Here is a 27,007-nt window from a genome sequence, read left to right as displayed (position 1 = left end):
GATATGGGAGGGTATGATAAATGTGAAAACACTGAAGGTATAGGAAGCGTTCAAGTGATCACAAATTTTTTCTAGAAATTACTCTTTTTATATATTTTCTTGTGCAATGTATATATTTATATATATATATATATATATATCATTAATCTAAAGTGTCACAAATTTTGTTTTCTCGTTTTATTTTTATTAGGTACGTATGTTTTTACCCATTTACCAGGCAAAAGCGACGGAAGCTGCACAATGGTTTGGCAAATGAAATGTTTGTCACGTGCAGGCGGATACGAATGATAGGAGTAATAATACAATAAAGATAGGTTGTTTTATTTGCGACATGCATCAATTATGATAACAGGTACTGCCAGGTAGTGGTTACGGCTGCGAATGGGAATATGTGTTATTTGTGTTACAAAATTGATTCTCAAGAAATAAATAAGAAATTAAGATCTAAGAGTTTATTGATGGGTAAAATGTTATTGCTTTAAAATTTAAAATTTAAAACCTTAAATTAATTAATATTTTTATAAAAATAATTGTAAAGTTGCATTCAGCATAATACACTTTATTCAAAATGTAAAAAGTAATACGACAATTAGTACTGGCTTAAAAATATGGTGAAGTCAATAAATTCTAATCGATTATAAACACAATAGCATAGTAACCAAATAATTGTATGAAATTACATGTTAAATAACTTATTTAATAATTAAAACAGACCGACGATACAAAAGCGGACAAATGGAGAATAAATCTTGCAAGTGCGATGTATGCGACAAGTCGTTCCCTCAAAGTGGCCATTTGATGACACATCGTCCAACACACACTGGCGAAAAACCGTACGCCTGCGATGTATGTGACAAGTCGTTCTCTCGAAGTGGCAATTTGATAACACATCAACGAACACACACTGGTGAAAAACCGTACGCCTGCGATGTATGTGACAAGTCGTTTTCACAAAGTGGCAATTTGATAACACATCGACGCACACACACTGGTGAAAAACCGTACGCATGCGATGTATGCGACAAGTCGTTCTCTGAAAGTGGCCATTTGATAACACATCGACGAACACACACTAGTGAAAAACCGTACACCTGCGATGTATGTGACAAGTCGTTCTCTGAAAGTAACAGTTTGACAAAACACCAACGCACACACCCCAGTGAAAAAGCGACAATATTATCCAAAAGCCATATTGAAATAGGTTAAATCATGTTAACATATCATTTTGTAGCACTGTTTATGTGTACAATTTTGTGATATAAATTGTTGTTTCTTGTTACGAAATTGCTAATAATTTGTCATAAGTATTAAAAAATACTACTTTCATATGCTTTTCAGTGTTTAAAAAGATAAATTGTTTTTCAATTATTTTCTTTTTAAAATATTGTATATAAACATTTTGTATTTTTGACTTCAAGAATATTGTCAAGTTAAAAATATTTGGAAATCCATTTACACAGGGGAGGGGGGGGTGTACCTAATATAATGTTTATCGAATTACTGTTTCAAAAATGATGATTAATCGAATCGTGAAATCTTTGCAGTGTTTTTATTACCAGTAGTCTTTCTCAGTCAATTTGTTCCTGTTTTTGTATTTGTGTGATCTAGTACCAGATAATATATTTGTAATGAGTTAAAAAAAATTGTAATGTCGTGAATATCGGATTAAATAATGTACACACTTATAAGTTATAAATAATACTACTAATTTAACAACAATTAAAAAACAAATAATAATTACTAGAAAATAAAAACAATAATAAATTCTCAATGACACTTAAATATATAGTAACACATATATAATTTACATGGGTATAATTATAACATTTAACATTATAATTATACAAATTAAACTAGGTGGTGGTAGGTATTTTAATATTCAAAAAGCCGGTAAGTGGATGTTGCTCTGCTGTACACTAGGTTACAAGTGGGTCAATGTATAATGGATTGTATTAAACTATTGAATTCAATGATAATAATATAATCGTCGTCATTGTATAAGAAAATACAATCAGGGTGGAGACGGTTTGTTAGTCTGGATATTTTATATTGTCATTATTTATTATAGCCTGTAAGTTGAATTGTTATTCTAATATTCTAATTTATTTTTGGGTTAAGGCTTCGACAACTGAGGTCATTAGCCTGTGGAACTGTGGGGAAGAGTACTGTAGGTTTTGAACTCGTGTGTGCTTGTTTTGGCAGAATTTTTAAGTGGGCTCCCGTAGGTATCTGCCATGCCCGAAGAAAAATGCAGCCCATGGCCAAGTTCCAACCAACGAAGGTGAGCGTCGCAACCGACGCTTTGGTTCACTCGGCCACTCCATCGCCCTATAATTTTTTTATTATTTTTTATTCGTTTCTTTCTGATTCTTAAAATCCGATTTTTAGCGGTTTTTGTAATTTGTCGGTGGTTTTTTCCCGTGGCATTAAATAACTATTGATAAAATCCTTTCTAAAGTACCATCTTGGCATCTTGATCCAATTTGCTAAAAGATAAGATACTATAAGTTGAAATCGAAGCACTCTTTCTGGTAGAAATTCTATATACAGGATAAAAATAATAAATAAATAAAATAAACACCATTGTAAAACCACCCGCTTGCTCGCTCCGTTCAGAATCTAAAATGATTCTTAAGGACAATTTTTAGGAAATTATTTAAAGATTAGTTTTATTATTATTAATTCATTAAGTAAGTCGTATTTTTTAAAATATTTCTTCTCATTTCGTATGACATTTAAATGTACGCCCCAATTACAAGTTAAGGTGCATACAAAATATGTTTAGAATCCCAGGTAAAATATGAATTTTGATGGAAATAAACATGGAACTTTTTTAAATTTGGTGAAAATTTATTTTTTTGCAGAAACAAGTAGGTACTTAAAGCACTTATAATTAGTTAATATATTGGTATTGTAAATTCATTGATTTAACGTGAAATGGTGTTAATATAATTGGATAACCAATCGTTCGCAATTCATGTAAATAAATAGTGACTTGTACATGACTCGTATTTATCGTTTTAATTGTGGATAATATACAGATTGTAAATATTTTTCTTTTTTAAAAATACCAACAAAACAATGTTATATTAAAAAAAAACTCGCTTTGTTATACCTACGTGTTGCCAAATCAGTTGGTCTGTGGGGCGGGGGAGGGGGGTAGAGTATTCGCGTAGTCGTCACGCAGGCAGTAGGCACGCAATATTAATAGACCGATTAACAATTCAATTGCGGGTAAAATCCGTCACGCGTCACACATGTTCGTTTGGTTTTCGTACGTAAAACGTAATTGTCTTAATTTATATACCCGAGCACGTGGCATTGCTACAGTTAAAATATTCATGTAATGTAAAACCGACGGATTCAACATGTCGAGCCCTTTATGGCGTAGGATAGGTGTCGGTGTTGTACATAGTACATACCGCCAGAGCGAAAACACCATTACAGATTACAATAAAAACAATTATAGGTACTACCTCCTCTGATTCGGTGTCTTCCGTACCTTATTCTAATAGCACGTCTTGCCCGACTTTCACTAAAGGGTAGTTTTCGGTTCTATAACCGATATGTCGATATGAACGGTTTTAAATTAAAATGAGCAGTTGCAATCATTTTAAATTTGGCCATTATACTTAAAAAAAAGTACTTTAGTTCTCGGCGATATTTACAATATATTATTATAATAATTGTATGGGTACAACTTACTATTCGTTTGAATTCAAAACAATATAATTGTATGCTTTTAATTATTGCTGCATTAATGTTTCTATATTGTTGTTAAATAGGATATTAATTATTATGATGTAGGTATGTGATTATAATTTATCCCAGTTAACAGCAAACTATATTCAATTCAAGAAGAGGCTTTTGACAAAAAAAAGTATTTTAATCTGTGATAAATTGTAGTTTGTTCTATAATTAAATATAGACAATATATTATAATAATATGTATTATCAAGCCTGGACTAAGAGTCACCGGGGCCAAACTTTTCAATAAGGTCCTCAAAACGAATAAAGACAATGTATTTATTTTTATATTGTATTTTATTATTTTATGTTCTAGTTAAGCTAATTATGATTTAAGTTATTTTACACTTCATTGACATTTCTTTATATTAATTGTTACTTAATTATACCTACATCAATATAAATGCTATTGATATTGTTGCCTGTCAGTGGTGTAAATACTATATCTACGCTTTTACAAAACCATTAGAATTATGGAAATAGTAAGTTCCTACACGAGAGTAATAGGTAAAAAAATACTTGCTAGGTCTCGTGCATTCACTTACATTTTCCCAGAATTAGGCCTGATGGAGTTTTAGCGTAATCCGAAGGCTATATGATACGTGTATGATTGTGAGCAATAAATTATACAATATATATTATGTACAAAAAATTATAATTTGAACTTTACCAACATTTTCATTTTGAGCAATTTCTTTGCACCCCTCAAGAAGTGTATCGCGAGAAAAAACCTCATCGTTGTGAACTGTTATATATACATATAATAGCTTCCTCGTTTCCATAGTTAGGAATTGTTTTAACAAATTAGTTTAGTTTTTAATGACCCTTATAAGTTTTAAACACCCATTTTACTTTTTTCTTATAATCACACTTATTTATAACCATATCATTACATCGATTTTTTTTTTAATATCCCAATTTTTATACTTGCACTTTACATTATATTCTTAAGAATTTACGAGGGTGTGATATTAAAATGAACTTTTAAGCAATTACTGTCATCATATATTCTACAAACAATTCAGGGTTCTCTTTTAATTTCAACAGAAATACTGAAATCAACTATTTTGGCAATTATAATTTTTATTAAATACAAGAATAATATTCACCGTTAATGCAATTTAAATTTCAAGTTTTTTTTTAATATTTTACTAATACTGCAACATTTGCAACCCTTCTATAACAAGTTTAAGGAAAGTACAGTAAATATTCAACATGATAATATACCTGCAACGTTTATATTTTTATTACACATTTGGAAAATTTTCTACACTCGATTTTTTTTTTTTTTTTTGTTGGTATATTTGTGTTAACACATTCAATTTTAGTGCCCTTACAATAATAAAACAATAAGTAAATAAATAGACTCATTCACAATAGCATGATCATTTTTTAAGTAATTATAATACCTATTAATTTCATAAATTTCACAATTTCGTTACAACGACATTTATATATATTTTTTATTTAAAATGACAAAGACATATGTACAAATATACAAGGTTCTTATGAACAAGTACAATTTATCATAATAAATATATAACTGTACAAGGAGCATGCACTATTTAGCTATGTATAATTTATTACACTCGAGTAACTACAATAGTGACGTTTTCAGACATCTTACGGTTAGGATGCTTAGGTTAGTACCTATATTATTATCATGCACGCACGATTTTTCCGAGGGAAACAAAATTATTTGATTTCCGCTGAACTACCTATTCTATAGAAGTATATATAGGTACACTACTCAAACAACCGGGAAATAGGTATAACATGAATCAAAAGAAATTTAATATAAAATCATTAGCAAGCGAATAATATAATAACTACCTGTTTCCGTGCTAATCATCCTGACACTGCTACGTACATTATATAGATTGTAAACAGTAAGATACTTGATTGATAATGAAATAAAAACATTATTCTGTAGGTATATAGTTTGTGCATATCCCTTTCAAACTACAGACATTAGAAAATACAACGTTTAGCTCCGCCAATTTTATCATTAGAGTGAATCTAAGGTGGCTAGACGTCCCGAAAGTTCTGTATTTTAAAAGTCTGACCCAGTATCCTGACAAAAACTTTTGGGACACATAATATTGTCCCGTTTTTAAAAGAAAAATAATAAATATGTAGAAAAAATGATAACCTCGATATTAGACGCCAGTCATCTTCGCAATCATCTTCTACCGCGAGTTAACGAGTTAAGCATATTATGCATATCATTAAACACTAAAAAGGTCTTTTTAATTTTTAACCCTAAATTATATAATGTATATAATAATAATATAATATTGTATTTTGGTAAATATAAAAAAAAATTAGTTTCGTATTTTTGCATTTTATATCTAATTACCCTAAATTAATCGAACTTAAGTAACACCGTAAAAGCATTGTTTGTGTTTTTTGTTAGAGGTTATATTTTTTTTAACAATATTACTGCACGAGTGTAAGATAACGCAATTTAAAAATTCTCATATGTAGCTCCAACATTCAAATCTCTAAAAAAAACGCATAAAAAACACATACTAATGTTGTTCCTTCAATTTTGATAATATAACCTTTATCTGTAATAATATAACTGTAGTAAACTAGAATATCACAGGGTATCTCAGTGCCTCTCTTATCAGTTAAACTTAACTTTTAATACTTATGTAAAAGTTATGACTAATATATTAACTACCTACTTGTTCAAACTTCGATTTTTATGTAAGCCCTAAAATAAGTATTCTGAAAAATATTCTGCTTTGATATTTAAAATGAAAACGTAAGTTACCATTAAAAAAAAATTTAAAAATTTGGTTTTCCAATGGTATCAAATAGTTTGAAGAATTGTTTTGAAAAAATTCAAATCTTTACGATATAATGAACATGTAGACGCAATAAATGGATCATATTCTAACATGCACACTACACTGCAGCCGATTGCGGCGGTTGATATTATAACAAAACATAAATAATATTATTTTCCCCAAACGTTTCCCATCGCAATAACCGTATATAATAATAAAATTATTATAATGTCGTGGAAAAAAATCTTAGTAGGTAAATATTTTTTTCTCTCTCGCCGTTTCAAACAAATTTCACCGCTGACATTTGTCTAATTTATTTTTACGCCTTTTACAAACTATATAATAATAATAATAATAATATAGTGGGAGATAAAATCAAAGAAAAATAAAATAAAACACTCGTTATGCATAATGATTTACGGTGACAATATTATTTGCATATATTATGATCAGACTATCAGCGCCGAAGGCTAATGAAATTTATGTACCAAGGTTCGAAAGCACATACATTCATAATATCGTGGTATATACCTATATTATAACCACACAGTGTACATAATATTGTTGTGAGACGTGAATTGCGTACTGTGTATTATTATAGGTACCTAACAGACGTTTAGAACTCGGATTCTGTGGCAGACGACCGGTTTTCGACTGTCCGTTCATCGGCTACTTAATTACTGCGCAGGTCAGTCAAAACGCAGTCTGCAAAATATACGAGCAAACACTTAATCTTGGTAGCTGGCCATTTTCAATTATTCGTTGTGATTTTTTACTTATCCGTCGGATATTATAATATTTTTCAATCTGTACGTCCTACAATGAACAGTTTGTAATAATATTCAGTAATACCCTCGATGTGCTTATACCTACATATATCCTGCTGCGGCGATGTGTCGGTATATGTATAAATTATTAGTGCCCGAAGGAATAATAATATTACTGAAAAGTAAATTATTATATATGGAAACAAAAATATATTAAATAATAAATTCAACTAAAATATAGAGTAGGTAATTAAACCAATACCTGTATGTTGTTACCATCGCCAAACTTGAAGCTATTACTATCTAGTTTTCGTTAGAACTCGAAAAATCTTTAAAATCTAATGAACTACAATTACTAAAACAAATAATTGAGTATTTTTAAATAACCTCAATGTCGTTTTAAATTTTTAATTGTGTAAAAACATGGTAGGTTACACTTCGAGGCTTTTTTTTTAAGTTGTATAATGTGAAAATTGGGCTCAAAACGAGCTTCCTATAGTTCCTTGACAAGCAACTTAGCCAGCTTTTTTTGTGCAAAACTACACAACATTTATAAAAACCATTTTGTTTGATTCCTATAAGTATGCAATGTATGCCAACCGCTTGTACATTTTCCAACAATAATATTAAAATTTGAAACTTCTAAAAATCTATAATTTTATCAACTGGATTAAGTACTAGAGGATACACAATTTATGTATCTGATTTAACCTACATACATTTGTTAAGCTCTTAAAGTTAAAATTTAAATAACTTTCAACTTTTAAATATTAATTCTTTATTATATATTAGTGGTTTGAAGTGTTATACTTAATATAATTTCCAAGTAAAAAAAAATATGTAAGTAGGTAAATTTAGTATAATAAAATAATAAAGTATTATAATTAATAAATAACTAATTAACACTTTCCAAACTATATTAACTTTAATTTTAAAAACAATAAACAATAACCTATCATTAATTTTATCTTATGAAAATCAAAATTTGAATACAATATACCAAATTAAAAATTAGAAAATATACTTGCAAAGTGGTTTGAGCCTAATCTAACCAAAATCTCTTTCCAATCCACCCCTAATTATATATTATATGGGACGTACCTATGTACAAAAATAATAATGAATAATAACCTATTTAATCCAAATTTTATGTACATACTTTGTCATTTTAAAATCATCGAATTATACATTTTTCAATATCGTATTGGATTTCCAAAGTACCTGTTCCGTGGTAATAAACTGATATTCTAATATGTCTCGGTTTTATTTAACTACATGTTTGGTTCACGTTAAATATTCATAGGGTACACATTAATACATAATAATATAAACTATATAGGTATCATAAGGTGTAATATGTTTTTACGACTTGGAATGGCTGAAGACGGCTAATATATATTATAGTTTTATGTAGGTATGTAATAATAGTATGATTTCAATCAAATTTTTTATTTTGACGTTAGGTATATATTATATTTGTTGCGTACAGCGTATTGCACGTTCAAAATATCTAATAATTTAAATAACAATTAACACTTCCAACATGACAGTCAGACAGTGTCACTATATACATAATATTAAGCATTTTATTCTTTTACCATATACGATTTCTGTATGTTTTGTAACGATTAGGTAGTATTATAATATTAATATATTAATTTAGTACATATAGAAGTGGTTTTATCAAAGGCTATAACACAGTTTCATCATTTCGTAAAATGATAAATTGTTTGTAATTTTATTTTTTTTATATGTACCTATGACACTTGTATTTCTTATAACATTTTATATTGTCCTTATTTTGCATTATTATGTCTGTCTAGGAAACTACTATAGTTGACTATTGACTTTATATTTTTAATCTAACTAAGGGGGCAGCCAATTCGTTAAATACTATACCTACTATTAGATCAAATTCCGTGTTTTGTTTTAAAAAGTTTATAGTGATTTTATTAAAAAACATAATATATGAAATAATAATGATGTGAAAAAACTGAGAGCAACGTTAAAATGTTAAGGTTCTATGTATTTCTGAAATATTGTAAAAAACATTACTACTTTTCGGAATAAATAATGTCCGCTGTTTAAATAATCACTCTGTGTATGATATTTACATTGCTTCAAATCGTAGAAATGATAAAATATACTAAATTACAGTAATTTGAATTTTGGTAGTCTAAACATGAATTCTATAAAATCGATTAATTATAATTGCATAATATAATGAGAGATGACTGGGCGAAGAGCAAAGTTAAGTTCCCTTCAATTACATTTTACACTCAAACAGCTTGCCAAACGTTATTGTGAGTAAACGTTGTAAATATGTAAAACGATCAATAAAAAGTATACACCTTTTCCATTCACTGTATTATATAAATAATGTATTTTTGTGTTGATTTTTATTTTTGTGTGGGGGAGAGTCTGATAGAGTATCATATTTAATAGTTGAAACACAATACACAACAGAGTGTGACTCTTGAATTATTCAGCAACGTACACCACTCGAAAGATTAAATTGACAATATTAAAAAAAAAAAATTAATTATTTTTACTTAGTGAATAATATTATAAGACAATATGGCAAGTTACCTATACATCAAAAATATAAAATTCTCAAGTGAAAACAAATCAATATAAATCATTCAATGTCGATCGTAAGACTCGTAGAAAATAAACGTTTTTAAATATTCCTCTAATTCTCTCGTTTGCCAGATTTCACATATTGGACATTAATCTGCAACCGATTAAAAAACAGAGTTCATGATCAGGTTGTGTTAAATGTTATTAGAATTAGGTACATAATAATATATAGTGTGCGTGGTTCACGTTCACGTAAATAATTTTGTGCCCTGTGCGTTATGTTTTTACTTTTTAGTGTTGACGTACACATTAAATAATATATTATAATGTTTACGCTTCGTAATATATGCGTTTTAAAATATGAAAGAATCCAAACGTAATCAACTCAAACGGTATCTTTGTTTATTTCATGAAAACGCTGGCATATACAAAAAAAAATTGTTGTCGTTAATGCTTTCATCTGCAGCTGTGTACGTAATATTAAGCAATTCCATTTCAGGTACCTCAATACTATTTAAAATCTTTTAGTATAATATATTATGATGAATCATTTGTGTTGATAATATTATTAGGTACATCAGTCAGTTTTTAAAAGTTATTAAACACTCTAATATATAAATGTTGATCAGTGATCACTGTAATAACCTCTAATATCTTCTAAATCTATTATCTTGAACCATAAAATATTATTCCTAATAATATAATATTAATTTAATAACTCTGAGACCATACATACCTACCACTAGTAAGAATTTCGATACACCAAAAAAAATGTTTAAAAAAAATCAGAATTTTTGAATAAATGATTTGTTAAAATATGATAAAACGGGGGGTGAGAGTGCTTGGTAAATCACCCTGCAGCATATCATTATAAGCCCTACAAAAAAATAAACGACCATCAATGCTCTGAGCCAACTCAACGTGGTAAGTTATCGTGGTATATACGTATATATTATAATAATATACAGGATGGTACCGGTACGTAATAACTCTTTATCTCATTAATGACCGCCGATCGGTTTGCTGTGCAGCTGAAAGATAAAATACGACTTGTGCCAAACTGCCAATATTGCAGTGGTCGACAATTTATTATTACAGTGAACAGCGGCCGGTGAAATAGTGTCGGTAAGATAAAAATTCTCTGGCAGCACTTATTAATAACAATATGTACTATTATAATATACCTGCAGTATACTATAATACCTACATTTTTTTGTTATTTGTCGATGTTCACCTGTTTTTTTCTTTTATAAATTTCAATGGATTATAGAATTATATTATATAGGTACCTACATAATATTATGTCTATAAAATATATTGACAACATTTTTAAATGCTTATATCTAAATAAAAATTATTTTTAGTGCTTTACTATTTTTGTACTTTATATGATAATATGGAATTATGAACGTTTTCAACATATTGTGTTTGAGAATTCGAAATAAAAAAAACGAGTCTTCGTTTAAAAAGAAAAGAACCCTAGAAATCACCACAATACGGAATACGTGGTGATAAAATGTCTAAATGTTTTACAGTGGTACACAGCTTTCCAACTAAGTACAAACACAAAAATAAATTGAAATAATGAATTTTATCAATAAAAAGTACAACCGCACTATACATAAATATATTAGTTTGTTTAGCACCGTCAGAATGTCTTTTTACTATTCATTGTTGTTGTTTATCGTAATAATATTGTCCACCACAAGGGGCACAGTCGTCTTTTATTTTCCAACAAACCGATCGATTGATGGTCATTAGACTGATGTAAAAAGTTAAGTGTTACATAACGGCCTACAAGTTTTTTGTCTTTATATTTAACGTATATCTATATATCTTAGCTGTAAATTTTGTTCTAAAATACTAAAGTAAGTATCTGCTTTTAAATTAATTTGTTTTCACCATTTATTCGAGTTAGGTAAAATATTATTTGTATATTTTCAAAGATACGAAATTTTTTATACTTGATAAAATATTTAACGAATATAGGTAACTGACTTTTAACTGAATTAAGTCAATAAAAGAAACTTTCCACTTTTAAATTAACTTGGTTTTTTCTGTATTTACTTAACTTAACGAGTTGAAAAAACTGATTAACAAGCGCCTGTCTTGATTTTGGTTTTGTTATCAGATAAAAGTTTTTTTTTAATTTAAATACTGAACAACATCGTCACGAATAAAGTTTTATATCAATAATATTGTGTCTAGCTACGCGTTACTTCTAAAGTTGTAACGCATAAAAATACCATTTAAAATGTATATACTACTTAGTAGCTATAGCTAGTATGGGTACCTATACTACAGAGTCATACACATTTTAATAAATTTAAAACTACTAAGACTCACTTTAATCAACTAAAATATCATACACGTTAATATACTATAAGCATGGTAAGAAACACTGTGAACAAACTCAACATAATATGGTTAAATCAAGTTATGAACAAACAATTAATGGATAACATATTAGACATTAGTTATTACCATATTTTATATTAAATTGAGCCTTCTTATTTTTTAAAATGTAATTTATTATTCTATAACATTTTAATATTTTATCTGTTTTCCATAATTTATGAACGTTCACTTTGTAATAATAGAATAACTGTCGTGAGTCGTGATTTTTTTTTTCGATCTTTGAGTAACCGAACGACGTACAATACGTGTAATATAATAAATTAAATTTTATTAGATTTTAAACGTGTCGCAAAAAAAATTAGGATCCGCCCAGAAAAATTACAATCCTCTCTTTGGCATTACATTTTACCCTAATGTAGTGCATAGTTAGGCTTGAAAGGTTAACGGCAATATAAAGTGTCACCGTATAAGTATAATATAATACAAAAATTATGAAAGTCCATTCGCTCCCGACGTATTTAAGTGGTTATTCATTATTGTGTTATTTACGCGTAAAATTATTATAATAAAAAGATTATAATGGCTAATTACCGCTGTAACTCAGTCATGTCGTTAATCGTCGTTATGATTATTGATATGTTGATAATAATATAATTATTGCGATATAATTCGTGCACAGTCTGGAGGGAGGATATCCCGTAAGGGTTGGACGAAGCTAGGGGTTGAATCACTGGTATGGTTAACACGTGTATGTAATATTATTCCACATCGCGGCGGACGCGCGTTTAACTTTTAAGTATATTTCTCTATATTTACTATTTATATATTATCTGAACTTGACTGAACAGTTCGGCGCCATAACCGCCAACGGAAATAATTATTGTTATGACGACAAATCACGCGCGCGATTCCTTATTAAATTTACTAAACAGAAATTTATTATATGTCCCTCGACCACACGTTGATGGGGGGGGTGGCAGCATTAAAAGTGTACACTGCATACACACACACAACCACACACACACACATACACATATTTGTGTATATATATAATGTACGTCTACGCGTATCGAGTTCGGACCGAATTACCCGTTTGGGCCGGCGGGAGAATTCCCTCGATGAGATTCCCAGCACGTACCTATATAATATATATATATATATAATCGCACGATACAACGATGACGACGACGACGACGAGGACGAGGAGGACGATGGGATTGGTCGAGTGGCGGGCTGGTGCGTTTCGGTCGAAATCGCGCATTGTGCGCCCGGCGCGATATTAAGACACTGCAGCAGTGGTGGCAGCGTCGGGGCGAGGGTGGGCCGCGCGGGGATATAAATGTAGAAAGTTTCCGGGAGACAATAATTAATGTTTACCCGCCGCCGCAGTGTCCGTGAAGAATAGCGCCGCCGCCGCCTCTCGTGGAGTGTGACTTGTTGAGGAACGCGCACAACTATACGGACCGACGACGACGGCGGCGTGTACGGTGGCGTAAAGACTGGGGGGGGGGGGGGGGGGTCGACAGAGTTTTTCCCCCTGGCGAGGGGGTGGTGAGTATCGGGGTGGGCTTGGCTGGGCGCAACGGTGGCGGAAGTTGCGGCGACCGTCGTATTATATAATATTGTTTGTAGCGTGTCCTCGGCGCGAAATCGGCGATTCTCGTCCTCAATCTCCTTCTATATCCTGCTGCTATTCTACTGCAGCAGCTCGTCTTCGTAGATTATACAATATTATACTTTTCGTGCTCGTTTTACTCTCACAAACAGATTGTACGTTGCTCACGAAGCGTATATTATACTTGTCCGGTAAACGATATATATATATAGGTACCAGTAATATCATAAAATATACATGTTCGGTACCAAATATGCACCAAATTACATTTTAACATGAGTATTGAGTACCTAGGTACACATATTACCTCACTCATACGAGCTATTATTGTAGCCGCTGCTTTTCATGTAGGAGCAAATATGTTATAACGAGTGCGGTAATTCACTTAATTAAAATATATAGGTAGGTACCCTTTGCGTAGAGACCTAGTACCTACTGAAATTTGACATATCGATAAAGGTAAAAATATTATATATATATAAATATTATAGGTAATTTTATGGAAGGAATACACCGAATTTCCCGCCATAAAAGTCGCAAAAAAGAATATTGTTGGAAACTTCGAAAGCTTAATTTCAAATTATAACAACTCTAAGTTTTACGTTAAAGTTTTGGAATTTCGATAACTAAATTTGTTTTCCATTCTTAATTTAATGAAACATTTTTATTTTCAAAACAAGAAAATGTATATGTATAATGTATAATGTATTTTCACATTGACCTTCTTTATCGATGATATTATATCTGATATTGGCCAAAAATTAAAATATAACATAAAATACTTTTTAATAATTTAATAATCGTACAGAATGTTAGGGACTTAATAAATGTATAATATCCAATGATGAATCGTTGCATATTGGTATGAACAATGATTATCTATATAATATATAAAAATGGAGCGTGAAAATTTTACGTTACCTCATAAATCGAGAACGGCTGGTCCGATTTGGCTCAAATTTTTTTTTAAGATGTTCGTAATTGCCAGGTAAGGGTTTTTGCGAAAGACAATTTTAGGAAAACCACCGAAAAAGTAAGAAATTTGGACGTAAAAAAATACAACAGTGGCGCAACAGTGTATAATATATTAGTTGCTATTGGTTAATCGGGCATGTTAGTTGATTATTTTTTTAATTTATAAATTATAATTTTTGTGTGTAGATTAGACCTCTGAGAAGAAGACAGGCTAATTTAAAAATGATTAAATCTGTTTTTTTTATTCATCTGATATTAGTAAGGTTAGGTTAGGATTTTGTATTAATTGATTAAATTAATCCACCATAGGTAGAACACGACAAACTTGGTATAACTTTGATACTCTAGAGTTAAATCATACACTAACGTACATACAGCACGGTGTCCGCGATCTACCGCAGGTAAATTGCCTACCTGATAATGTACTGCTGGGTATCAGAATTTTTATTCCGGGCAACGGAAAAGTTAAGATAAATTTTGAACACCATACACCGAATATTAAATAACGAATTGGTACATTTAACGGGCAACGAAGTGCACGGAATCCGCTAGTTTTATCATAATAAAAAATTTATAATTTAAATTACTATTAATCATACACTTAGGTGTACAGTATTGAGTATGTTGGACTATTTTTTGCCAAACATATTACCTACCTATATTGTCTGCTCCCCAACTTTCTGGGTGTTACGCCCTTGTGACCCAATGGCTACCCTCCTTGAAATTTTACACCTGTACTTAATTTAAAATAATTAAAAACTAAAATATTGATATTTTTCCAGATTTTTAGTTGTTTTTTCGTTTAAAATACGTTGCCTTACGTTTTGTATAGTACTTAGGTACATTTTGATGTATGATATAAATATAAAAATATGCGAAAGAAAAAATCATGGAAGATTATAGTAATTAAGTATTTTTAGCTTATAAATTATAATATGTGGATGATACATTAAAAATATACAAAACTTTTTTATTTAATATACCTATCATATTATTGTTATTAACTTTATAAGTCAATACGTAGGTACTGTTATAGAAGCATATGAGCATTATTATATGTTTGTGGTACCTATTGCTTAAAGTTAATCCAAATATTTTCAAAATTTCATTCAGTCTAAAAAAAATATAATTTAATTAGTATTGAAATATTTCAAGTTAAATATATGTTTTTGAATAATAACAAAATAATAAAAATTGTTTATGAATAAATTGTTATTATACCTAATATCATTAATATACGTTTAAATATCCAATGTGTTCAATATTTAAGCTTGATTAAATTAGTATAATTAATATAAACGGTCACAGATGTATTTGGATTACGGATACTTTCATATTATATACTTTTTCTTTTTAATTTCTTATCTTTTTAGAATACAATATTTTATTATTTTTCAGTTATGTATTGTTAGTTTTGTTGAAAATAAAATTAAAATAAAATAAAAAGCTTGCAAATAAAATCAATAGATACCCGTTTAGTTACCTACATGATATAAGTGTTTATTATAGGTGAATACTTTTATAATACTTACATTATTTAATTTGAGATGAGAAAATTTGGTTACTGTGGTTATAATATAATAAATACGTATGTTTAACTTACGATTATCAAAATCAAATTGTAAACCATGATTATATTATAGTTGTTATACACATTAGTCTGGGATTTAATCTTTGGCGATGGCTAAAGCAGTAAGTATTAAAATATGCTCTTAAATAATACATTTCAATTCATCTGATTATTTAATGCACCTAATTATTGTACGTTGACGAAAAATTGTAATTACTTACTCCCTCACTAAAGTCTTAGAGTTTAGGACTAGCTATAAAATTGAAAATAAATATGTTCTTAACCTAACCTTCATTACAGTACAACGTACAATGTGTGAATTGCGTCAAAAGTCATTAACCCTTACTGCTATACTGCTGTATGGGTCGTGTTATATCTAGAAAAATATATTTTTTTGTATTCTTAATAACAATAAAAATGCCTTATGCCTTATAAAAATGTAAATTATGATAGTTTTTGTTTTCTTAAAATTGTACATTGTTGTACCTAAATTTAAATTTAAGCTTAATTTTTATTCGTCACACTCAAATTGTGTTTTTTTACTATCTATATTTATATTATATTATCATACTATTTTCCACGCAGAAAGAAACCAAGATAAACATGCCTGAGCCGTCGTCGTATTCGTTCAAGGACGAGCTGACGGCTCAGGAAGAACATTTCTTCGCGTTAGTGGAGAGTTGTAACATGCCGGCGATCGAAAAATATTTGGAGACCAACAGTTTAAATATCAACATGAAAAAACAGGGATACACACCATTGCATCTGGCTGTACAGAAACAATGCGAACCCCTAGTGGAATTATTACTTCGACAAAAAGGCGAGTATATCCACTATATAACTGCAAGCTCAACTAGTTAGACTTATACTTGGACCATCCCTATAAAATAAATTTATTTGTCTATAAAACTACCAATAGCAAATATTACCGTAATAGATTTACGTCGATTGCAGATTATAATAGATTATATTATTTATATGTAGAAAATATTTCTCAGTTTTATTTCTTAATGCATGCTTAATACGTGCTTAACGATATTTTAGTTAGGTACTTATTTAATTATTTCCTATTTTTTCAAATGTCTTAAAAGCTAAGCTCAATAACAATAAAATCGAAAATTACAGCAATAAAAAATTATTCATAAATTGATTATCTTGATTTTAAAATTGATGACAATAATTGTGGTACAAAATCAGACAACGGTTTCTTATAACTCAAAACTTATAACATATAGGTAGGTACTAATTATTTTAAAAAATTGTCTAAAAATGAGCATCTACCATATTCGAATTGGTTTTTAGAATTTAGGCAAGTGGAAAATATCAAGTAGCGTTCTACGTTTGTTATTTGGTTTTTTTTCTATAATATTTTATGTCAATACGATTTTGTTTGTTGGCCCAAAATGCGTGAACATTTAAAACAAGGTTTCTCATAAGTTGTTATCATACAATTTAAAAATATTAAAGATACATTATCGCATAGTTTTTAATTATAAGGATTTAAAGTTCAAATTTTAACAAAATTCGCCAAAATCTGCATAATTTGCAAATTATTTTGTATGTAAAAATGGTGTGAATGTTTAATTTTTATAACTTAGGATTGAACATTTAAAACATAGTTTGAAGTTTGAACAAATTTAGTTATTTGGTTATAATAATTTAAAAATATTCTTCGTGGATACTTGAAACTTTTAAAGTACTGTACACGCTGAACTACATATTCAAATGCAATTTATTTGGAAAAAATGAATGAATTATTAATGTATAATTGTAAAATAATTTACTTTGATAACGATAATATCATAAAATATACTTAATAATATAGGCTGATAGGCCGTTTTCACTCAGATTCGTTCTTCATATACAATGATTTTATATCATTAAATTTAAATTTAACCTCCTAGTTCCCACTAGCTATGTGAAAATATATTTTAATGAAAGTTAATTTAGTTATACCTATACTATGGTATGTATAGGTATACCATAAAGTAGGTGTACTTATACCGATAACGTGTAATCATTATAACGTCCCTCATAACTACTAGTCAATATATTCATATTTTTAGTAAGTTATTTATAGAACCACTATCCATATATTTTATTAGGCATTGTCAAAAATTGTGAGATGACAAGGAAGTAATATAAATTCTTACATAATTCAGGCAACTTCATTATTTTCTAATCATTTTTGACAGTGCCTAACTATCATCATTGCCGGTAACGTGTACCTATATATAAACCACAGACGTCAAAATCGGTGACTTGATGCTGTTGGCGATCACGTACGACAATCTGAAGATGTTGGAAAGAATGCTGGAATTTGACGAGGCCAACAATAAGAGCGGAAACCGTGGCAGAGGCAATGGCTGGAATCGGATACGGTCAAATGATGACGTTAAGGGACATTATCCGGAAATATACATCGATTCGGAAGAGTTTCCGCGATTCATGACGCCACTGATGTTGGCCACTCAGTGTAGCCTTTATGAGACGGTCGAGTACCTGGTGAACCGCGGCCACAAGCTGGACAGGCCGCATCCGCCGCGTTGCACATGCAGTGACCAGTGCGTGGCCGCGGCCACACGCGGCGATGTGGTGGCCGACAGCAGCGAACGGCTGAATGGCTACTGGTCCATCAGCGACCCGACTTTCATGTGCACCACGTCGTCTAGTTCCGATCCGGTACTCGAGTGCTTCCGGTTGTACGAAGAGCTGTTGCAATGTGGATCCACCGAACAGGTGCACAAAACTACGTACACGCAAATGGCCACACAGGTGATTTAACATCACGTGCATATTATTATGACGATATGATAGACACAATAAGAGACGCCGATATCTTTTGAAATGTCTATGATAAAATCACCCATAAGTAGTAAAAAAACAATTCTCTGACTGTTTACCTAGATGACATCGTAATCGCCGGTATAATAATATAAAGGGTGTAACTGTTAGAACTGACTTGGAATAACTTTTGTTCTAATCAATATTTTTTTTTTTTTTTGTATATAACTTGTATAGTCACTTGCGTTACACATATTATATTACACCAAAAATTATTTTTATTTTTAACACTGAAAATAAAAAATTTAAAATTTGATTTAAATTTTTTTGAATATATTCAAAATAGCCAATTTACAATTTATAAGAACAATTTTGATACTAAAAATATTTACCTAAGTCAAGCAGTTTATTTTCAAGAATTTTTTAAAATATTTTTGATTAAATTAATTTGGAACGAAATAACTTTTTTACAAAATATTTTTTTTTGGGAATTCGCTGACATGAGTATATTTCTTAAATTGTTTACTAATCATATAATTTTAACAATTTTTGTCATACGTTTATTTTTTTTGTTCGTCAGATCTTTCTTTTGCACCTTGTATATATATAATTATTATGTGAACGGTGTACAGTGTAATATGTTACCACGATCAGAGACGACATAAATCAGAGAATTATCATAGTTGACAATATTATAGTCAATAAAGATTCTCCCAGTTGGGGTTTAAATATCCAGGAAGTAACGGTAACGTGCATGCATTTCGGACAATGTCACATTTAGCCATAATAAATCTCCCAGCATGTAATGATAATAAAAACCCAGCCTTCTTTAGCCATTGTAGATAAAAAAAATAGCTTATAATTATGACAATGTATAATGTTTGCAAGACTAATCGCTGAAAAAACATTCGTTCCATAATGTATAGTAAAAATACTAGCAAAAATAAAACATGTAGGTATAGACAAGCAAAATAAAAGCTACTTTCTGCAGAGAGAAAAAACGTTATTAATTATTAACAAATATAAATAAATTCAAAAGTAATCAATCAGTTTGTAGTTTTGTACCTTACTTAATAATAATAATATTTAATGTGAATTCAATAGTTGTATAGTACCTACACCCTGCAGTTGCAGTGAAAGTAATTAGTGAACTATAATAAATATTAAAAATAAAATAATGTACCTACTATCATATTTATAACTATTAAGTTTAATCAAGGCTTGCATTTAAAAAAAAAATTCCATTCATCGTTATTTATAATGAAAACGTTATCCAAGTTTTTTGTTTATCGTTATACAGAATTAAAACGTTATCCAAGTTTTGCGTTTAGATTTATTTAAAATAGTGTTAATACCTATTAAATTAAAAAATAATAACTAAAGCGGGTAGGTAATGGCCCAGATACGGAATATAATATAATCATTTCTTAGATTCTAAGATTGTTTCCTTGAAATAAATGTTTCTAGGAAACTAATAGACCTTTTGAATAAATACATTTAAAAATATTTCGTTTTGCGTTATTTTTCGTTTAATGATATTCTATAAATTAAGTTTTGCGTTATGTTTTGTTTAAGAGGATTTCAGCGCACTATTCGTTTTCTCTCTCTGGCCCGCGTGCAACATAGAAAAAACTCATTTACGCAAAATAATTTTTTCTATGCGTTTAAGTAATCTTAGAGTAAAGTCACCTATTAAAAAAAAGATAGAGAATAATATTTTTGAGAGAATGACATATCGATTTTATATTTTATTATTATTTGACTTTGTATTCGACTTTCAAAATAAATAAAAAAATGTTGTAAATTTAAATGATGTTTAAATTGTTTTGAGACAATATTTAGACAAATCGATATGTCTTCCTTCAAAAGTATTATTCTCTATCTTTTTTTTCATGGGTGACTTTACTCTAAGATTACTTAAACACATAGAAAAAATGATTTTGCGTAAATACATTTTGTCTATGTTGCGTGTGAGCCAGAGAGAGAATACAAATAGTGCGCTGGCAGCCTCTTAATGATACATTAATATATTTTGTTAATCGTTATGTTTTGTTTTGCGATATAAAATTATTTTTTATTATAGATTTTCGTTATAATAACGTTTTGTCAAATATAACGTTATAATAATAACTTTATATTATAACGTTTCCAACCCCAGGTTTAAATCAAGTTAAAATTTAAAAATTCTTAATATGAGTAAAATTAATTATAATGGTTAAAATTGAAAACAAAATAACAATATGAATACTGTAATGTGTAATTGATATTCTATCAACTTTACTACATTTTTTACATTGTCAGTTAATAAAAGGTATTCAAACGATTTTCCACATAGTTTATGTGTATTTAAAATCAGTCACATAATAATATGGCATTATTAACTAATTATTATAATATTGTTTAATGTACCCATCTGTTATTTATTTATCTAAAATCTTATATATCTATTGCACGACGGTCCATTGTTATTTGTTTGTTAATGTAATTACAATTGTAGATAATATTATACATCGGGATATCATGTTATTCTGGCTACACATAGACATTGTACTCACCGTTATTATCTTAAGTACATAATTTACGTTAACATGTATATATATTATATACCAGGCCACCAGGGGTAGCGAACCTTTTTCGGGTCACGTGCCAAAATTTTGTAATCAAAGATTTAAAAAAAAATCCACGTGCCAGTAATATGTCATACCTACCTTTACCTATATACAAGTATTAAAAAAATTGGCCAACGTTCCATTGGCACACCATCCTTGATATATCGAGGTTCTTTTAATAGTGGGGAGTAAGTATAAATATTCTATACATTTTTGAATTGCAAAACAATGTAAGTTAAATTAATAATTATTAGATTTGTGTTTAATATTCTGTTGTAGGTATATTTTATTGTTTTTATTCTGGCAGGTATTTAGACATTTCTAGAACCCAAAAATCCATGGCACCCATTTTCAAGTACTTTTTTTAAATATTATAGTTCATTGGCTGTCAAACTTTTATTTTTCACTTTCACGACTGGTTGAGTGAATAAGAAAGATAATTTAAATTAAGCCATTTGAAACATCAATACTTTTGAAGGTCAAATAATAAATGATGGTGAGCCATATAGTATGGCCACACCTGTCATAATTTATATTAATATGAAGAATCTAATAAAACTGTATGTAAATCTTTGGGGAAAATTGTGGAAACATGATGAGTTAAATACCTACTAACAAAAGTAATCATTAAATATTTTTTTCGAATTCTAATATAATATATATATACATTTAATAGGTAGATAAAATTTATACAATTGCAATTATTTGCATCAACTAGTGCAACTACTGATCCTTGTATTGTAATTATAGCCCGGATTTAGATACGCAAAATACTATCGAAAAATTCCCCAAAAAATGCATTAAACCACAATAATATCTTTAAAAAACTACCCAAACCTTTTTGTAACACTTATTGAGCAAACGAAAATACGAAATTATCGAAATAAACGAATCATGAATTTATATCATAAATAAAACGATCAACAATTAATAATAAATCGTAGGAATAAAGTTTCTTTTAATTGACAATAAAATGTCATATAATGTATGAATAATAAATATGCATTAAATATTAACAAAATTACCTAAACATTTAAAAAAAAATCTAAATAATAGCTAAGTTTTCAATTTTCTAATGTATTAAATGGATTTTTTACCTACTTGAAAAGCATTGCCTGGGACTTCCTAATAAATAATGAACGTTGCATTCAAATCCGATACCTAATTATAATAAAACAAATAAACTTACCTAATAATAATTGATTATCTTCTAATCAAAAATCCTATACCTATACATACAAAATAATACAATAGACATAGAACAATACATTTCATAATATATGTACAATTACTATAAAACAAATGACTATTACCTACATCAAATTAAAATGTTTAAAGTTTGGTAAAAATATCAGTGGGACCACACTCACATAAGATTACATAAATAAAATTAAACTTTAAACTAAAATATAGGTACTAATATCACTGTTATTTCTCGTTCAGCACATAATTTTCCGATGAGTGTTTTCTTTAAATAGAAATTTCAATTTTTTTTTTCATTTTATCCGAGATAATATCTCCAAAGTATGCCACCCCAGGAAATTTCACACCAATTTCCTCCCTCTCCATTAAAACTTAAAACTGGCCAAGTATATTAGTCAAATACATAAAGCTCGAGTATATTTAGAAATTTTTTTTTTTGGGTGGGATGATTTTTGAATTTTAAGTACCTATGTATTTGTTATTTGTTATAATTGATAAAAATAAAACTTATTTTTTTAATTAATGTCTATATTATATATTTTTTTTTTCCAATTAAACTGAGTTAACTTAAAAATGTCTTTCAATTTAAAAATATACACAAAATGTAAGTATCAAATTTTATCTGAGAATTCTAAAACAATTTCGATCTTACAATTTATACTTCCTGATTATTAATTATTATTATAAAAAAATGCTTATTTATTCAAATTTTGGAATTTTTGTGAACCTTAAATTTTTTTGTTATAAGTACTGAAATTTTTTTTTTATACCACTTAAGGTGTTATTTGTAGTTATATCAACTTGTTTTTCTCAAAGAAGAATCACTATTTTTCAATAAATTGTTAATCAGGTGAGTTTTTAAAATGTTAATATAATATATTTTAATACCACGAACGGTGATTATCAGTATCTATATCTATTATATTTTATAGCCGGATAGGTTGACCATGAATCTTTTCCATAATTCATTATTGTAATGGAATGTGTTCGCTATTAAAAAATGAATTTTTGTTTTTGCCTTCAGGTAAGACAGTTCGCAGTGGAAATGATAGTGAACTGCAGGACGTCAGACGAAGTTAAGATCATGTTGCGAAATCGTGACGGATGCAGGTTCAGAGGAAAGTTCCCGTACCCGAGACTGATCACAGCCATGGACTACAAGCAAAAAGAGTTCGTAGCCCACACCAATATCCAACAGGTGTTGGAGACTGCGTGGCTGGGCGATTGGATAGAGTGGAAATCGTACTCAGCGACATGGAAGTTGTTGTACTTGCTGAGGCGGTTCATTATGCTGCCGGCGATGGTAATTCTAGGAATGTTAGCGCCTAACTCGAAAATGAATCAATTCAACCGGTTACCGATTAACCGGATGTTCAATAGCCTAGTCACATACCTGGTGTTTCTCTGGCTGCTGTTCAGGCAATCGAACGCCGACAAGTTCGAGACACGTAGGGGAGCGCCGGAACTGGGTATGTTGTTGCCCATCGCTGTGTTCGTGGTTGGCCACGTGCTTGAGAAGTTGAAGCTGCGGCTGCAGCAGGGCCCGGAGCGGTTCTTCAAGAACCTGTGGAACGTGTTCGACACGGTCAAGTTAACGCTGTTCTCGTTAGCGTTCTTGTCCTGGATAGCTGCCGCCTTAAATATTATTACCCAGGGGTCCGATGACCTGGACCGCAAGTACTGGCCCTGGATCGACCCACAGCTGGTGGCCGAGAGCCTGTTCACCATGGCCACCGTCATGGCGTATCTGCGGCTACTGTTCCTGTGCCAGCTCAACTACTATATCGGCCCGATGCAGGTATCCCTGGGCAAGGTTCTGCATGACTTCGGAAAGTTCGCCACGTTCCTGTTGATCATCATGGCGGCATTCACGTGCGGACTGGGCACATATTATTCGTATTATGCGGGTATGGTGCACAAGGACCCGGAAACGGGTGAAACCACGAGGCAAGAGGACTCGTTCATCACGGTCGCCGACACGTTCAAGACGCTCTTCTGGGGTATATTCTGCATGACCTCGCTGGAGGCACCTAACGTGGTAGTCACCAACACGGTGGCGGCCACTGGCCACATCGACGCGGCCACGCAATCACACCAGTTCACGCAGCTGGTGGGCTACGGGTTGTTCGCAGTGTTCGAGGTGCTCATGGTTGTCGTCATGATGAACATGCTCATCGCCTCAATGTCAGACACTTTTCAAGGCGTTACTGACAACGCTGAGTACGAGTGGCTTTTTGGCCGGACCCAGGTGTACGTCAGCTACATGTTGCTAAACGACATGCCACCGCCATTCAACCTGTTGCCCACAACCGGCCTGCTGTTCTGTGCCAAGCGGCTCGTGTCTAATTCGTCGCATGGCTACAGTCGCATGCCGGGTGATGACGGTAGAGGCGACTTGGACAGCCGCTCGACGGCCGAGGACCCTGAGTTCCGTAATCTCATGACCGAAATCATCAAGCGGTATTTCACGATGCGCAGACCACTCGTTGAACGATGATTATTATTATTATTATTAATGTTGGTTCCCTGTCCGCGCTGCACGTTATTCGCACTCAGACATGCCCCCTACAACTGCACTGCACCCTTTAGCATACCACCACCCCTGAATGACACCAACCCGTTTTGTCTTTATTGAAAATTATTTTATTGTTGTTTATAATTTTTCATCTGTCAACTTTTATATAAGATTATAATGAAAACATTAATAATAATATTATAACCGCAATTGGTCACTGCAACAGCTATAAGGCGATAGGTTTCGGTTTGTGCATTTTATACACGATACTGTCGTCGCATAATATATCGGAGTAAAAGCGTCATAATAATAGATAATTATGGCTACCTTAATCGAGATAGGCCTCCCATAGAAGCCACGCTATAAAAATTGATCTAAATATAGATTCCACTGCAGTATATTGTGCTATGTTATATTTTAATGGATATTTATATTAGAATTCTGTATGTACTTTCATATGTTTTTGAATTCAACAATTATTGTTATATTTTGTGTTCACTTATGTAATACAACACACTATTATTACCTAATGGCTTTTTATAATATTTTAATTCTGAGTTAAGAAAAAAACAATCATATATATTATATAACTATATATTATTATACTAATAATTTGATGGTACTAGATTTAAGTACTCTTTAGTTTTTTAGACTTAAATGAAAATCTACTAGAAAAAAATAATAAATATAGGTAAAATTTTATTAAATCATACAAAATGTGGTTCAATACATATTTTACAAATCGTATGATAACATGAATGTTTTAGACGAACATGGCCGATTGTTCAAACGCTGTCATCTACTCATCTGTATGCAATAATTTTAAATAATATTAAACAAATAATTATTCATCGATATAATATTTTAGCTTTAACTGCTTACGCGTAGGTATAATAATAATTGCCTAAACAAATACAGCTATGGTTTGCAGTAAAGCAGGAATAGTATATTATTATTCCAATACATAGGATGCATTTTTAACAAAAAATGTTAAGTTACTGTTTGAAAAAAAAATATAAAGTTACACAAAAATGCGTGTATTATACGTAAGATCCAGGTGGTAATTAAAAACAAATTTACTGACTTGTTTTTAACTGAGTTAAGTTAATATTTTTTTCCGTGTTAAATGTAAATGTTTATAATTAAATAATATATTGTTTGTTAACTATTAACTTATATTTAGGTTCTGAATGTTGACTTAACGTAACTAGGTAGATAACTGCAGAGTAACTAAAGTTATTATTTTCATTAGCTCGCGCACTTTTGAACATTTATAACAACTTGGCTAATTTAATAGGAATAAATAGTATACCGTCGACTGGAACAGACACGATAAAATTGTCTGTATATCATTAAAGCACGATATTTATTTACATGTTTATATATACATTTATAGATTTCCATCGTTCGTCTTATAGGATGGGTATTGTATATTATATGCATTGTGTTGCGGCCGCATAATGTGACACGGTTTTAAATCATTTGAATT

General features: G+C 30.3%; 2 protein-coding genes across 2 annotated transcripts; both read left to right on the top strand.

Annotated features, from left to right (window-relative positions):
- The first annotated feature begins 390 nt into the window (after positions 1 to 390).
- LOC115033289 (zinc finger protein 22-like) lies at positions 391 to 1,292 on the top strand. Its single transcript, XM_029485600.1, has one exon. The coding sequence runs from the start codon at positions 736 to 738 to the stop codon at positions 1,204 to 1,206; it is 471 nt and encodes a 156-aa protein (XP_029341460.1). The 5' UTR covers positions 391 to 735; the 3' UTR covers positions 1,207 to 1,292.
- A 17,380-nt stretch (positions 1,293 to 18,672) lies between these two features.
- On the top strand, positions 18,673 to 25,500 carry LOC103309437 (short transient receptor potential channel 6-like). The gene is made up of 2 exons (XM_008184859.3): positions 18,673 to 19,182; positions 24,028 to 25,500. The coding sequence occupies exons 1-2, from the start codon at positions 18,673 to 18,675 to the stop codon at positions 25,498 to 25,500; spliced, it is 1,983 nt and encodes a 660-aa protein (XP_008183081.1).
- Positions 25,501 to 27,007: the final 1,507 nt, after the last annotated feature.

This window comes from Acyrthosiphon pisum, chromosome X (genome assembly GCF_005508785.2).
Source record: "Acyrthosiphon pisum isolate AL4f chromosome X, pea_aphid_22Mar2018_4r6ur, whole genome shotgun sequence".
In the NCBI taxonomy this organism is placed as follows: domain Eukaryota; kingdom Metazoa; phylum Arthropoda; class Insecta; order Hemiptera; family Aphididae; genus Acyrthosiphon; species Acyrthosiphon pisum.
This window is presented reverse-complemented; position numbering and strand designations above follow the sequence as displayed.

Excerpts from the sequence above, each read along its gene's own strand:
- LOC115033289 (XM_029485600.1), top strand. The coding sequence starts at position 736 with ATGGAGAATAAATCTTGCAAGTGCGATGTATGCGACAAGTCGTTCCCT.
- LOC103309437 (XM_008184859.3), top strand. The coding sequence starts at position 18,673 with ATGCTGTTGGCGATCACGTACGACAATCTGAAGATGTTGGAAAGAATG. Across the intron at positions 19,183-24,027 it reads ACACGCAAATGGCCACACAG|GTAAGACAGTTCGCAGTGGA; the intron begins GTGATTTAACAT and ends TTTTGCCTTCAG.